Below are 13,768 nucleotides of genomic sequence, written 5' to 3' on the forward strand. Positions count from 1 at the left end.
GGAGCCAGACAGGAACTCCCACCTATAACATCCATCTTTGCTTGCCTGGAAGCATACAGGGCACACAGAGCAGTAAAATCAGCATAGTCTTTGAAGCCTTGACAGGAGGCCCAGATATGCTGGCTGCTGTGACCCTGGATGGCTGTGAACAAAAATACACCAATCGCTGACCAAGAGGCTGCCAAGGAGTGCCCTTGACTGAAACCTATATTGATACCATCACACACATTCGTCCGGAGGGAGAAATCTCTCACCCAGTAAAGAAAGTCCAGTACTCACAATTTAGTTATCTCTCTTGCAAGTGTAAATTAAGTTGAAACTCCCTTGTAAGGACTGGCGTCACAAAAATGGACCAACACAATTTGGCATCTTAAATTAAAAAAAGGATACGGGCATCTATGGGTATTAAGATGGGTCCAGCAGCACGCTTACTCTGAGTGTCAATCTATCATCTATCTGCTGGTCTGGTTAGGTGATTGGCCTCCCAAGGTTCCACAGGGAACACCCACCTCGTATTTGTCTTTCCTAGGAATTAAGGAACCGGCCCTGGCCTGATACACTGGAGTCGAAAGGCACAGAAGGGGGTAAAAATTGTACCTGGATGTGTCCTTTGTTTTAAGTGTACACATAGACTTAAAGCTCTTTAAAGATTAAGCTGTCACCTGGTACCATTATTTCTATTTTCTATCTTTATTTTCTTTGTAACCATTTTTAAAATCTATATTTGCTAGTAGATAAAAAATAGAGCAATAGCCATGGTAACCATATAATTTGTAAGCTTCTTTAATAAACCTGTAACTGTTTAAGTTTTAACCTACCTCCTTCAGTTGCTGTAACAGAACCAAGCATAATTTAAAAGAACTCCAGCCGGTCATAAAGAACAAATACAGGCAGAGCTGGGCATTTGGATCGTGTTGCTTCCAGAGGACAGATCCATAGGGGCATCTCTCAGCCTTCCCTAGGCTGTCCGCTGCAAAGGAATCATGTATCCTAGCAGTCAAAGTCTAAGGTGTAATAAGGTCTCCCTGTAAACTCTCGGGCGTCTGTCAGCCTGTTGGCTGCCCACCACAAAGGAACCTGGTCCTAGTGGTAAAAAACATGAATGTTAAACTTCTTGGGGCGCCCGACAGCCTCTCTAGGCTGCCTGCTGCAACAAAACCTTGTGTCCCAACAGTTAAACTTGGGTGTAACATACACACACACGCTGCCCTAACCATCTGCTAACAGTCACTTCTACTGCTTATCCCCATCTGCTTGGTCCAGGGCCGCATTATGACTTTCGTGGGCCCTAGGCACTTTTGCCTTCATGGGCCCCTCCCACCATAAAAATATCAATATTAAAAATTCTTTTTTTTTCTGTTTTAGGCAAAAATTAATAGATTTTCGTGGGCCCTAAAAATTAAAACTTTTTCTTCGACCCTAAAAGTTCATTTTTTTTCTTCTGATTTTAAAAGAAATTAAAACATTTTTGTGGGCCCCTAAAAGTATCGTAGGCCCTAGGCACTATGCCTACTGTGCCTAATGGATAAGTCGGCCTCGCTTGGCCTGTAATCTTGTCAAAGAACGACAGGAGAAAGAGAAAGGCATTCTCTGGGGTCATCATTAGTGATGATGTCTAGGACCTTTTAGGGACCTAAATTGTGTGTACATTTACCTGCATTAACCTGTAAATAACTTATTTCATTTCTTAATTAATCTTTAGTTAATTCATTATAGGATTGGCTACAAGTGTTGGTATAGGATTGAAGGTACAGCTGACCCGGGTCAGTGACTGGTCCTTTGAGATCGGGCGGGAGTAACCAGAATATTGTTGTGCTTTTTGGTTGAAGGGTCTATTTTTCACAAAGGCAAGCTTGCTTGAGTTGCACAATAGACCAGAGTACTCAAGTGTACTGCTGGAGACTCCATGTTAGGCAGTTACAGTGCATCAGAGTTCACACTTGATGCTTGGTATACAAACTCACAACCAGTTTGGGCTTTGTAACCTGCTTCTTAATAGTCAGCCCTGATGTTGGTACTCTTGATTCGGATTTACTCCACATAACTTGACATTTTCTTCCTCAAAATATCCTGGAGGGATTAAAGTTCCTCTTTGGGAGGTAACCTCTGTCTTTAACATTTCCTAGGCCCCTTAGGGTATGTCTACACAGCTGTTATTGTGGAATACCAGAGGCAGGGCTGGATTAAAGACCTTTAGAGGCCCTAAGCACTGAGAAGATTATAGTGCCCCCCCCCCCCATATGTAATTCAAAATAAAAATAATACTATACCGTAAAATCTTTTTTTTGGGGGGGGGGCGTTGCCCCTGCTTTGCTGGTGCCCTAAGCACGTGATTAGTCTGCCTATTGGGTAATCCAGCCCTGACCAGAGGTATTCCAAAATAGCTACCCCACGTCTTTCGAATGCGTCCTCTATTTTAAAATATAACAAACACGCTATTTCGCCATCCCTGTAAAACTTATTGTACGAGGAGTAAGGGATGGCTCAAAATAGCACTGTATTTTGGAAATTTGGCACTGTGTAGATAGCACCAAATGATTAAATAAGCTATTTCAAAAAAGACTTGAAATAAGCTATGCAATTTCCGTAGCGCAAATTGTGCACCTTATTTCAAATTTCGGGTGCTACGTAGACGCACCCTTATATAGTCCACAGCTTTAAAGTAAAGATCCCTAGAAATCCAGTTTGGCCAAAGGGTGGAATCCTAAGAATACGGGGGAGGATTCTAAAAGGTGATCCTAGGCAAGTTATGTACTCCATGGGAATGTGAAGGTACGCAGGAGGCTCTGGAAGCCCTGCCAGAGCTAATCTTTTGCCTCAAGATCATTAGAAAAAAGTATAAGTACCATTTTTGTTCACCAGAAAAATAGGAGTTGACTGACTATGGATAAAATCAACTGTATTGCTTTGGTAGTCACTGCTTTTGATACTCTGGCTGGTGAATGGAAATTGCAATTAGCACACTGATGGTATTTGAGCCTCTATGCCAGGGCTGATTCGTAGAACCAGCAGATGTGACAGTGTAGTAATAGATCTGAGTAGTATATGATCTGGGAAAAAAAAAAAAAAATCAGTCTCTCCAGACAATGTACTCCACAAGGTCCTGGGGAATATGCAGCCCTATCAGGAAAAAGCATGGAGAGACTGTTAAGTAAAATTAGATGGAATATATTGGCCAAAAGGTGTTCGCATATCCCCATCATCATCCAACATTAAACAGTTAAATCACAGTGGGGAATCTAAGGCCCAGGGGCAGATACAGCCTCCAGCTTGCCTGGATACAGCCCCCAAGGTTCAGGACACCCCCACAGGACTGGCACTGATGCTCCAGCCCCTCCGCCACCCCAATGCACAGCTGGATCACACAAAATCTACTAAACTGGGCACTCCTAGGCTCTAGGTGTTCAAACAGAATGCAGGGAGTGTCTTTCTCCTTTTCAGTCAGGGGTCACATCAGTGAGGGTTTGGGGGTTGGTTTTGGTTGTTTTTTTCCTTCTTGTCACTTGTGTGCTGCCCCCGACTGATTTTTCTGTGGGTCAGCAGCCCCCGGCCAAAAAAAGGTTCCCACCATTCTATTAAATAAAAGATCCAGGATTTGAGATTTCAGTCTACTTAGTATCAGAGCAAATACACCATTAAAAATTATTTCATCCTTTTAAGATATAGAAAATAAGAAAAAATAGTAAAACATTTGAAATGTAAACCATTAAATAAGGCTTAACAACACTCTTTGTTCCCTTTCCCTTTATCTGGAAAGATTTTTAAGAACAAAATCCCTTTTATCTGACAACTTGCAGGAATGTCATCTGGATCCTAAGCTGGTTATGACATCTCTCAGGAGTAAGACAAAGAAGGTCTGGGGTTCCAAGAGATAGTGGCGGAGGCAACCATGATGTGACACTCACTTCAGTAGCATCCATCTTCTCCTCTCTCAACAGTCTCTATTCCTAAAGGACCAAAAAGTGAGTGATGGGAGGAGTAGTCCATTCCCTCATTATTTTGTCCAGATAAGTCTACTATCCAACACATCAGTTTTGGTTCATTAATTTCCAGTTCCACATCCTATTTTTACCAACCATGATTTCAACATAGCCCTTGAATTACATCAGTGTGGCCTACTATGTTTAGGCTAATTTAATCTGTCTGGTTCTCTTTTGTGAGCAAGACACGAGAAGTCATTCTTCCACTCTACTCTGCGCTGGTTAGGCCTCAGTTGGAGTATTCTATCCAGTTCTAGGCACCGCATTTCAAGAAAAATGCGGAGAAATTGGAGAGGGTCCAGAGAAGAGCAACAAGAATGATTAAAGGTCTAGAGAACATGACCTATGAAGGAAGGTTGAAAGAACTGGGTTTGTTTAGTTTAGAAAAGAGAAGATTGAGGGGGGACATGATAGCCGTTTTCAGGGATCTAAAAGGGTGTCATAAGGAGGAGGGAGAAAACTTGTTCATCTTGGCTTGAGGATAGAACAAGAAGCAATGGGCTTAAACTGCAGCAAGGGAGGTTTAGGTTGGACATTAGGAAAAAGTTCCTTAACTGTCAGGGTAGTTAAACACTGGAATAAATTGCCCAGGGAGGTTGTGAAATCCTCATCTCTGGAGCTATTTAAGAGTAGGTTAGATAAATGTCTATCAGGGATGGTCTAGACAGTATTTGGTCTTGCCATGGGGGCAAGGGTCTGGACTCGATGACCTCTCAAGGTCCCTTCCAGTCCTAGTATTCTATTCTATGATTCTTACACTGGACTATTCTTTATTGAAAATAATTTAACCTACTGTTTATGCTAAATTCCAGGGCAAGCAATACTTATAGATCAATTGTCACAATAGGACTCCTTAATCTAGGTGGCTCTACTAGTGCATGTTTTGTGCAAGGTGGCCTTCTTACAGTGCAGCTGCACTAGTGCAGAAGATAACTGGTCTCTAAATAGGCAGAGAGGTCAGTCTCTCTCCTGGCACTGATGGTTTTGGAGTACTCTTAGCACTTGGCACTGCTGACATTAACATTATACTCCTTGTGAGCTCCAGACTCACCTGACTAGGGTGTAGAATCTGACTTAGAGCCAATGGTTGGGAAGAAGCAATCCTTTTCTTAGAGGGTCTATGAGGAAATGTATCCTTCTTCTTGAGCCTTTACCGTAGGTCTTTAACCACTCCATGCCTCTTCTTACACAAGCCCCGACCTTACTCAAGATCTCAAGTTACAGAACATCAGCACTACCTGGATGCTCCAGTCAGAGTCCCAGGCAACAGGAAGGTTGAGAATCAGAAAAGTATCTCATAGAGAGCTCCATTAAGTAGCTACAGAGCCAAAAAACAAATAAAAATCCTCAGACTGCCTATTCGGGAGGGAAAAGAACAGCAGTTTTGTACTTAAAAGGAATGTGCTGTTTCCTGAGATAGAGCAGGCAGCTCTTGTGATGGTCACTAATGGGAAGATCAGGGAGCAGGTCAGGAAAGGCTTAAAACTTAGTATCATATTCACTGGAGGAGCCTTGAATGGTGAAGCTGGGGAGAGTCCAAATCCCAAAACTAACTAATTAACTAAGAACAAATATTTACAAGAAAATAAAAAAAAAACAAGTGGGTCCAATTGTGAACACTAAGAAAAGCTGAGGACACTAAATGGTTCCATCTCAGACCCACAAGAAGTAAAAAGAAACTGGAGTTGTCTGTTTCAGTGCAAAGTAAAAGATTTAAAGTTTACTCAATTTACACAATAATATGCCTTATTTAAAAACTTGTTTTCCAAAATTATCTTTCAACTAATGAGAAAAGCTTCAAAAATGAACAAAGGAGAACCAAAACGGTAAATATGAATAAAATGAGGGAATAAAGAAATTAAATGTAGTTTACATATTAGGAATTATTCCCCACCGATAGGACTATCCTGCCTCTAGGGAAGTCACTGAGCACTCGACCACATACTGGAAAAGAAGAGATGAGTAAAAACACATGCCTGTTCACAGTCCCAATTTTAAATTGTCTCTCTCAGAAAAAATGGGACAGTGTATTTGGCTGTTAAACCAGCCAGCTGTTTCTTCTTCACTGATGTGGGTAATTGGGTTTCTCACGGTTTCAACAGAAATCCTGTATGGATACCTAATCTGATTTTCAGATGCAATAACTGCATGATGGAAGTGTAAATACTCTATTTCAAAGAGCATGTCACTTTATCTGTTAATGCCCGTGATTACAGTTGGGCAGGATTAATGCGTTAAAAAAGTTAACACGTTAATTGCAGGCATTAATGCTGTGCTGCCCCTTTTAAGTGCTGCTCCAGCACTTCAAAGGGTCAGCACATTAGGAGCCTGGGATGAGCTGGAGTTCCCAGCTGACCCTGGGCTCTATGCAGAACTTCCCCTTTGAAGCGCCAGAGCGGCACTTCAAAAAGCCAACAACACGGAGCCGGAGCTCAGCTGGGCACTCCATCTAATCCCTACCTCCACATTCCACTTTCCCTTTGAAGTACCTCTCCAATGCTTCAAAGGGGCAGTGCTGCATGGAGCCCGGGGTCAGCTGACGACTCCAGCTGATCCCAGACTTCCGCAGTGCTGCTCCTTTGAATTGCCATCGCAGTGTTTCAAAGGAGCAGCATACGCGATTAATAGCGCGATTAACTGTGATTAATTGCATGATTAAAAAAAAGTTAATTTTTGTAATTGCAAGACAGGCCTAGTATCTTTACTATAAGAATAGCAGTATAAATTAAATTAGATAATACAGCCAGTAGAGCTGTTGTAAACCAAGATCTTCACATAACATTGAGTTGTTTGTGGTGCAAAATCAGGGGATGTGTTGTAAAAAAAAAAAAAAAAAAGAGGGAAATGATGAAGGAGCAGTGTGAAAATCATATGCTTTCTGGAACAGAAATAATTACACCCAAGTATAAAAACTGCTTTAAGGACAAGGATACACACTTTAAATACAGAAAGATTAAATACAAGATTTAGACTTCTAATGACAACTTCAAGAAGAATGAGGTCCTTAAGATTAAAGAAGTCCAATCACTTTGACTATCTGGAAGTAGGGTGGTCTAAGTACTAGACAGACAAAAATTCTACACTGGAAATCGACACTGGTAACGGGTTCTCTATTGTGAATGCCTGATCGCTCTCTCTCTTCCATCACTAATATCCTTTATTGTAAATCAACAAAATCTACATATTAATTAATTTATAGAAAACTCACCCACTTTCAGATGCACTCACTATATATTGTTTTTCACTGGAAGCAGAGGCTTTGGATAAACATGTAATTGAAGCTGTGTGACCAAACAGCAGTGCTCTGGGGTTAATCTAGAATTACAAAAGTAAAATATATAATAAACACACTGTACCTACTATTAACTGAGCAATTAATCACAAAACCAGAAAGAAAAGATTTCCAGAGGTTTGTATCTATACATTTGAATTGTTAGAACAGCTGTGGTAATAGGCTATCGTAAAAGTATAGTAAAAAGATATTTTACGAGGAGCTAGTTCTATGACAAGCTGATCTTCTGGGCAAGAGAATCAACTGCCAACAGGTGCTGGAATGAAAGTATTTGAAAGACCCATAACTTTATTCAAACTGATTATCAGGGGTTTTTAAATCATATGCTAAATTTGGATAACTCAGGCTATATTGCTGCAAAACTAATTAATTCATAGCTTTCATTAAATCACATCCTTCCCCAAAACTAAGAGTTTTAATTTAAAGTTTTATTTTAAACAATAAAATTATAATTTACAAAAGACCACGTCTACTTCATGTCCCTAGCTAGCATATATTCCATTAAAAAGATATACTCACCTAAGATTAATTGGTTGTATTAGGCACCTGAGTGTTTTGCATGGCTGATAAGGCATGGGTTCAAAAAAAAAAAAAAAAAAAAAAAAAATCAGGTGCCTTTCACTGTTTGAGAACTCCAGTTATCCAGTATAATTCCACTGCCTGGTTTGTATCACTGCTTTTATAAAGGGATTGCTTTTTAACTGAGAACAATTTGTTTTCAACAAATCAGTACAGAGCACCAGAGCGCATTTGAGACAGACACTTACAGATTTCAACTGCTAACTCAGCTGAAAGCTGTAAATAAACAAACACTCTCAATCTCAGCTACTGGTCCCCTTTCTGATCCAGTTTCTAAAAAAATAAAGGCTGAAAAATAAAGATGCGCTTTTAAAACAGTATTTAAAAAAATAAATGTTAATTTCCAAGATTAGATGTCTGTTTTCATAAAACAACCAGTCAAAGCTGAAAGAAATGCAGCAGCTTCTGGGTCACAAAAGGTCATCAGACATGGGAAGGAAAATATTGGATTTAAAAAATTAATTACCCTTGCTAACATTAGCTTCCACAGAACCAAAATTGGAAAGGCATGTGTGAGAACTCTCATTTCAGCTACAGGCTGTCAGCTGAGATGAGCAATTATTGGTTTGAAAACTAAACTAAAAAGTTTAGAAGTGAAAATGCATCTCCCTCATCTATACCTACCTTTGTCATTCATGTCAAATTGATTTAGTTTTGGGGGACAAACTTCTAAAAGGCCCCAAAAAACAAGTGACAGGAGATACCAATGTTCAGCAGGACTCATTGATTTTTCCATGTTGCAGTGATATTTTGATTTAAAAAAAAAAAAATCAAAACTTTTCTGCAAAAAAAACACTGTATGCCTATGAATATCAATAATTAATAATGATTATTGGGCACTAGTGTTTACATTTATGACCAACAGAAATCCTGCATGGATAACTAATCTAATTTGGAGATGAATACTACAAGTGTATAACGGAGGTGTTATTCACATTGCTTAGCCAGTACATTAACTCTTTTTTTTTTAATTCTCTAAGATTTAAAATTTAAAATATCTTTACAATAAGAACTGCAGTGTAAATTAAGTTAGCTGTGCTGGTTAAATTATCCATTGTAGACAAGATCTTTGTATAACACTGAGTTGTTTCTGATGTAAAATAAGGGATGGTTGTGTGAAAGAGAAAGAGGGGAGGGATAAAGGAGCAGTGTAGAAACAATCACATATTTTCTGGAAACAGAAATAATTACCCAAAAAAATAAAAACCACTGTCAGGACAAAGATACCCACCTTTAAATATAGAAGAATTACATTCAAGATTTAGACTTACTTCTAGATCTAATGAAAGGTCCCATAGAGCGATCTGTCCATCATGACATCCTGTGACAATCATTGAAACATCATCCATTAACAGTATAGCTGATATGCAGTGTGTGGGAGCTTTGCGACCCCAAAGAACGATTGGTAGAACAAGGCTGTTTCCTGCCATTTTGCTTTCACTCCTGTAAATTTTATCAAGATCACAAATATCAGAGACGTAAGATTTCAGAACTTTTGTCATTTTTGCAGCTTTAAGGATTGCAAAAATCTAAAACCAAAATTCTACAAACTTTGCAGAAAGATTACAGTATTTATCAGAGCTGTTTGACGTAATATATCCTCATACCCAGTTTAAGACAAAATTTACAGCATTATCACTTATACCTACTGTAAAATAGAAAATGTACTCAAGATTTTTCCCTAGTCATTGAACATTTTAAAATACAATCCAGACAGAGTAATAGATACTTTAAGGAATCATTTGTAAAACTCAGTGGTTTGTGATATTAAGAATCTCAAGATGAAAGCAAGAATTTGTGTTATAATATATTGTTCCTTACACTTCTTAAGGTGATTCTTCAACACTGAACTCTCCACCACTTTTCCCCAAGTATTATTCTTCTCTTCCCCAAAGTGCTTAAGTAGTAAACGTCAGAGGAGGGGTATGCTAGTAAATGTTTACTAAATACCCAGTCAACAGAAATCTGGCATGGTTTGTTATCCTCCTCATTCATTTGGCATTTTAAAAAGACTGACTTGAAAAATACTTTGATATTTTAAAAATCTCAGCTGAAAGAAGGTACTGTAATATTCTGTAGATTAGCTGCATAAATCCCAAAAGTATTTTTAATTTGAATTACTTAATTTGAATTATTCTGATCTGATATTGTGGGAATTAATTTTCTCATTTATAATAAAGTATGCTGTATTTTCCAGACATAGGATTCATAGAAAATTCAAAGGTTATTTCAACCTCCTTAGTGTCTCAGATTCACTGACCGTGATGGGTAGCTGCCACCACCAAGTGAAACAAAAGAAACACCTTTCTTCTTGAACTTAAGAAGAAAGCATTTGGACTTCTTCCAGAGGAGCACCCTCAAGCCAGAGAAAGTGATTTTATTAACACCACAAAAATATATACTTAATAAAGCATACTTGGTTTCTGTGTGTTACAGAGTAACTGAGTAAAACAAAACTGAGAACATCTCTGGGTAAGCTTTTAGATAGCGAATTGGGGAGGGAAGGCACAGATTCAGACTGAGAAGTTTAACCAAACAATCAAAACAAAGAAAAATGCCCTGATCGAGACTAAATACACTTTTTCCCTCTACTCACAATCCATGCTGATCTGTACTTCAAGGCCCAGTTCACTCCCATGTCCAATATTTCTTACAGGCATGGTCTTTCTGAGTATTGCATCTGCTTCCTCCGGCCCCAACTAAGAATTCACACAAAGAGCAGAGCACACCAGGTATTTACATCCAATTCATATTTCAGCACTATAGCCCATTGATTCTTTTGGTCACCTGCCAACACCCTGCTAGCTACCGGAGTTTAACCCTTTAGCCACCGAGTGGTGACCAGCACTCTTCCTATCTATCACACAAGTTCTTTTTATTTCTCTTCTGGTTTTTGAGCTTTTAGCATGCACTCAACACATTTTCAAGTTTGTCTTTGCAATTACAAAGACTTAAAGGTTGCATCTTTTCCCATAACAAATGCCAGATGTACATGCCACCAGAAAATGCCGAGTTGGTGTTTTAAGAACACCAGCTACTGAAAGACTTGACAAAAATTGCAAGAGGAGAAGAAAAAAAATGGTAATCCTAGAGTACTTTTTTCTGCTTCCTCCCTGTCTCAGAACTGCCAACTTCAACTATTCAAGAGACTGAGTCAGATCTCCAAAAAACATGAAGTTCATTTAGAAATGATGAGATTTTTTAAAAATATTTTTGGTTTTATTTGATATTTAAACCTCTAGAGTATACGTTTTCAAGCTTTTATCTGCAACTATTAGGGTTAGTAGGTTTTGCAGAGGGAGAGGAAGGAGACTAAATGAAAACTAAGATTCTCAAACAAATCACTTAAGATCTCAGGCCTCCTCCCCCCCCCCCCCCCCCCCCAATTACCAAATAGCTCAAGATTCACAATTTTAAAAAATAGCAACATGGTTGCCTTGCAGCAACTGGGAGATGTGTGCTCAGTGAAAAACAGATGTTACACACACACACACACACACACGCGCGCGCGCGAAACCCCAGATTCAGAGTTTGGAAAGCGAAGGGGAAAGAGAATCTCCAGCCAAAATGCAGATGTTTGAATAGGTCTAAAAGTACAGCTTGGACCTCCCTGGTTCAGCACTCTCGAGACCTGACTAGTCCCGGATGAGAGATTTTGCCAGATCGGGGAATATAATTTCTGGTCCCTCTTCTGTCAACCCCATCCCCTGCCCTAGCCCTCTGCACCAAGCTTCCTCTCCCCACCTCCCTGAGCCCAGCTAAGCCGCACAGTGGCTCCCAGCCATCCCCTCCCAGTAGCTCATCTGAGCTTACCAGCTCTCACCCTTTCCCTACCCCCATAGCCTAGCTGGGCTGCATGTCGCCCTCCCGCCTGCCCCCCACACACTGTATCGCATCAAGACTCCAGGCCCCAATCTGTCCCTGCAGCATGCCGGGACTCTTATCCTGGAACATGCCGGATGTTGCTGGACCAGAGTTTCCAGTTTATAGAGGTGCATCTATAACTATTTCACTGGGATCAATGAGTGTATTATGTATTTCACTGGGATCAATGAGTGTATTATGTATTTCACTGGGATGAGTAGGAGAGAGTCAGTAGACTTCAAAACAGGATTAATAAATTGTCTTATCTACTTTTTTACCCGTTCTTGTATTTAAACTTTGAACAGATTGGGAATGAACGTTCAGTGAACTTCACTTTTGGTTTAAACACAAAACCTTCTGAGGTTTCCTTCCTTCTAGCAGATACAAATCATTCCCTGTGCAACAGAGCTAACCTTTTAAGCAATTCAAAGTTTCTTTTCAAAGCCAAAATATTGTTTTCAATTTAGCCCTAAACAGATTAGGTTTATTTTATATCTGGTTAGCACACACAAAAGGGAGCCTAGCAAATTAAAAGAACAGAATAGCCCTCCCCAGAAAAGGATGTTTTTAAATAAATGGAAACAGAAATAGTCCTGTGCAGCTCTGCTGGTTTAAACAACTGCATAAGCTACAAAGGAGACAGAGCAGGCTATCTATTACTATGGGTACGTATGTCTATACTAAAAACATAAGCCAGCTATGTTAAGTTAACTTACAGTGACCACAATTATGCAGTGGTTCATGTATACACGCTACTCTCCTTGGGTTGGTGATGTGAGCCACCCAGACCCCTTGCTTTGGCTCCAGACTGGAAGTGGGGTTCAGTCACCCAGATTTCTTGCTCCAGCTCTCAGCCTGGAGCAGAGTTCATTCCCTCCCACCTCAGAGCGGTCAGGCTACCCAGCTCCACAGAGGAGCAGAGGGGCAGCTGTGTTCTAGCTGCCTGGCTTTCTTGTTCACCGTTTCTGCCCTGAAATTGGCAAGACACAGAACAGCAAATCTAAGTAAGCAGAAGGACAGAACAGGTCGTGCTGGTGGGTGAGTGGCACTATGCCTGAAAGAAAATGTAGAATCAAATTAAGTAAAAATGTTCCATAGAATCTCTATGGATAGTAATTCCATGCTCTAAGAAGAAGAATATATCAGTAGGGGTATATTATCGACTACCTGACCACTAGAGACTCAATAATAGTGGGGAATTTCAACTGCCCTCATACTGACTGGGTGCATGTCACCTCAGGACGGGATGCAGAGATAAAATATCTGCTTCTTGAAGCAGCTGGTTCTGGAACCCACAAAGGGAAAGGCAATTCTTAATTTAGTCCTAAGTGGAGCTCAAGATCTGGTCCACGAGGTAAATATAACTGGGCCGCTTTGAAATAGTGACCATAATGTAACGAAATGTATCATCCCTGTAATGGGAAAAACACCTCGGCAGCCCAACACTGTGGCATTTAATTTCAGAAAGAGAAACTACATAAAAAGGAGGTTAAACAGAAATTAAAAGGTACAGTAACAAAAGTAAAATCCCTGCACGCTGCATGGAAACTTTTCAAAGACACCATAATAGATGTACATGCCACCAATTTAAATGTATACCCCAATTTAAAAAACACAGTAAGATGGGGGGAAAAAGTGCCACCATGTCTTAACAACCAAGTAAAAGAAGCAGTGAGAGAGAAAAAGGCATTGTTTAAAAAGTGGAAGTTAAATCCTAGTAAAGAAAAGAGAAAGGAGCATAAACTCTGTTAAATTAAGTGTAAAAATATAAATAAGAAAAGCCAAAAAGGAGTTGAAGAGCCAAAAACTCAAAAAAAAATAGTAAAATGTTTATTAAGTACATCAGAAGCTTGAAACCTGCTAAACAAGTAATATACAATGCTAAAGGAGCACTCAATGATAAAGTCATTGTAAAGAAACTAAATGAATTCTTTGGTCTTCACAACTGAGGATGTTAGGGAAGATTCCCAAACCTGAACCATTCTTTTTGGGTGACAGGTCTGAGGAATTGTCCCAGACTGAGGAGTCATTAGAGATGGTTTTGGAGCAAACT

At 39.7% G+C, this 13,768-nt stretch overlaps 1 protein-coding gene across 5 annotated transcripts in view; it reads right to left on the minus strand.

Annotated features, from left to right (window-relative positions):
- WDR7 (WD repeat domain 7) overlaps positions 1-13,768 on the minus strand; it is a 352,131-nt gene that overhangs the window by 320,946 nt on the left and 17,417 nt on the right. For 4 of the 5 annotated variants that reach the window (XM_006116571.3, XM_075932629.1, XM_075932630.1 and 1 more), the window contains exons 2-3: positions 9,123-9,294; positions 7,189-7,295 (exon numbers count right to left, since the gene is read on the minus strand). In XM_006116571.3, coding sequence (XP_006116633.2) covers positions 7,189-7,295; positions 9,123-9,281 — 266 coding nt within the window. In that variant the 5' untranslated portion in view covers positions 9,282-9,294. Of the gene's footprint in view, positions 1-7,188; positions 7,296-9,122; positions 9,295-10,447; positions 10,551-13,768 lie in introns of all 5 variants that reach the window. The other variant, XM_014570212.3, reaches the window with a different exon arrangement.

This window comes from Pelodiscus sinensis, chromosome 6 (assembly GCF_049634645.1).
Source record: "Pelodiscus sinensis isolate JC-2024 chromosome 6, ASM4963464v1, whole genome shotgun sequence".
Taxonomy (NCBI): domain Eukaryota; kingdom Metazoa; phylum Chordata; order Testudines; family Trionychidae; genus Pelodiscus; species Pelodiscus sinensis.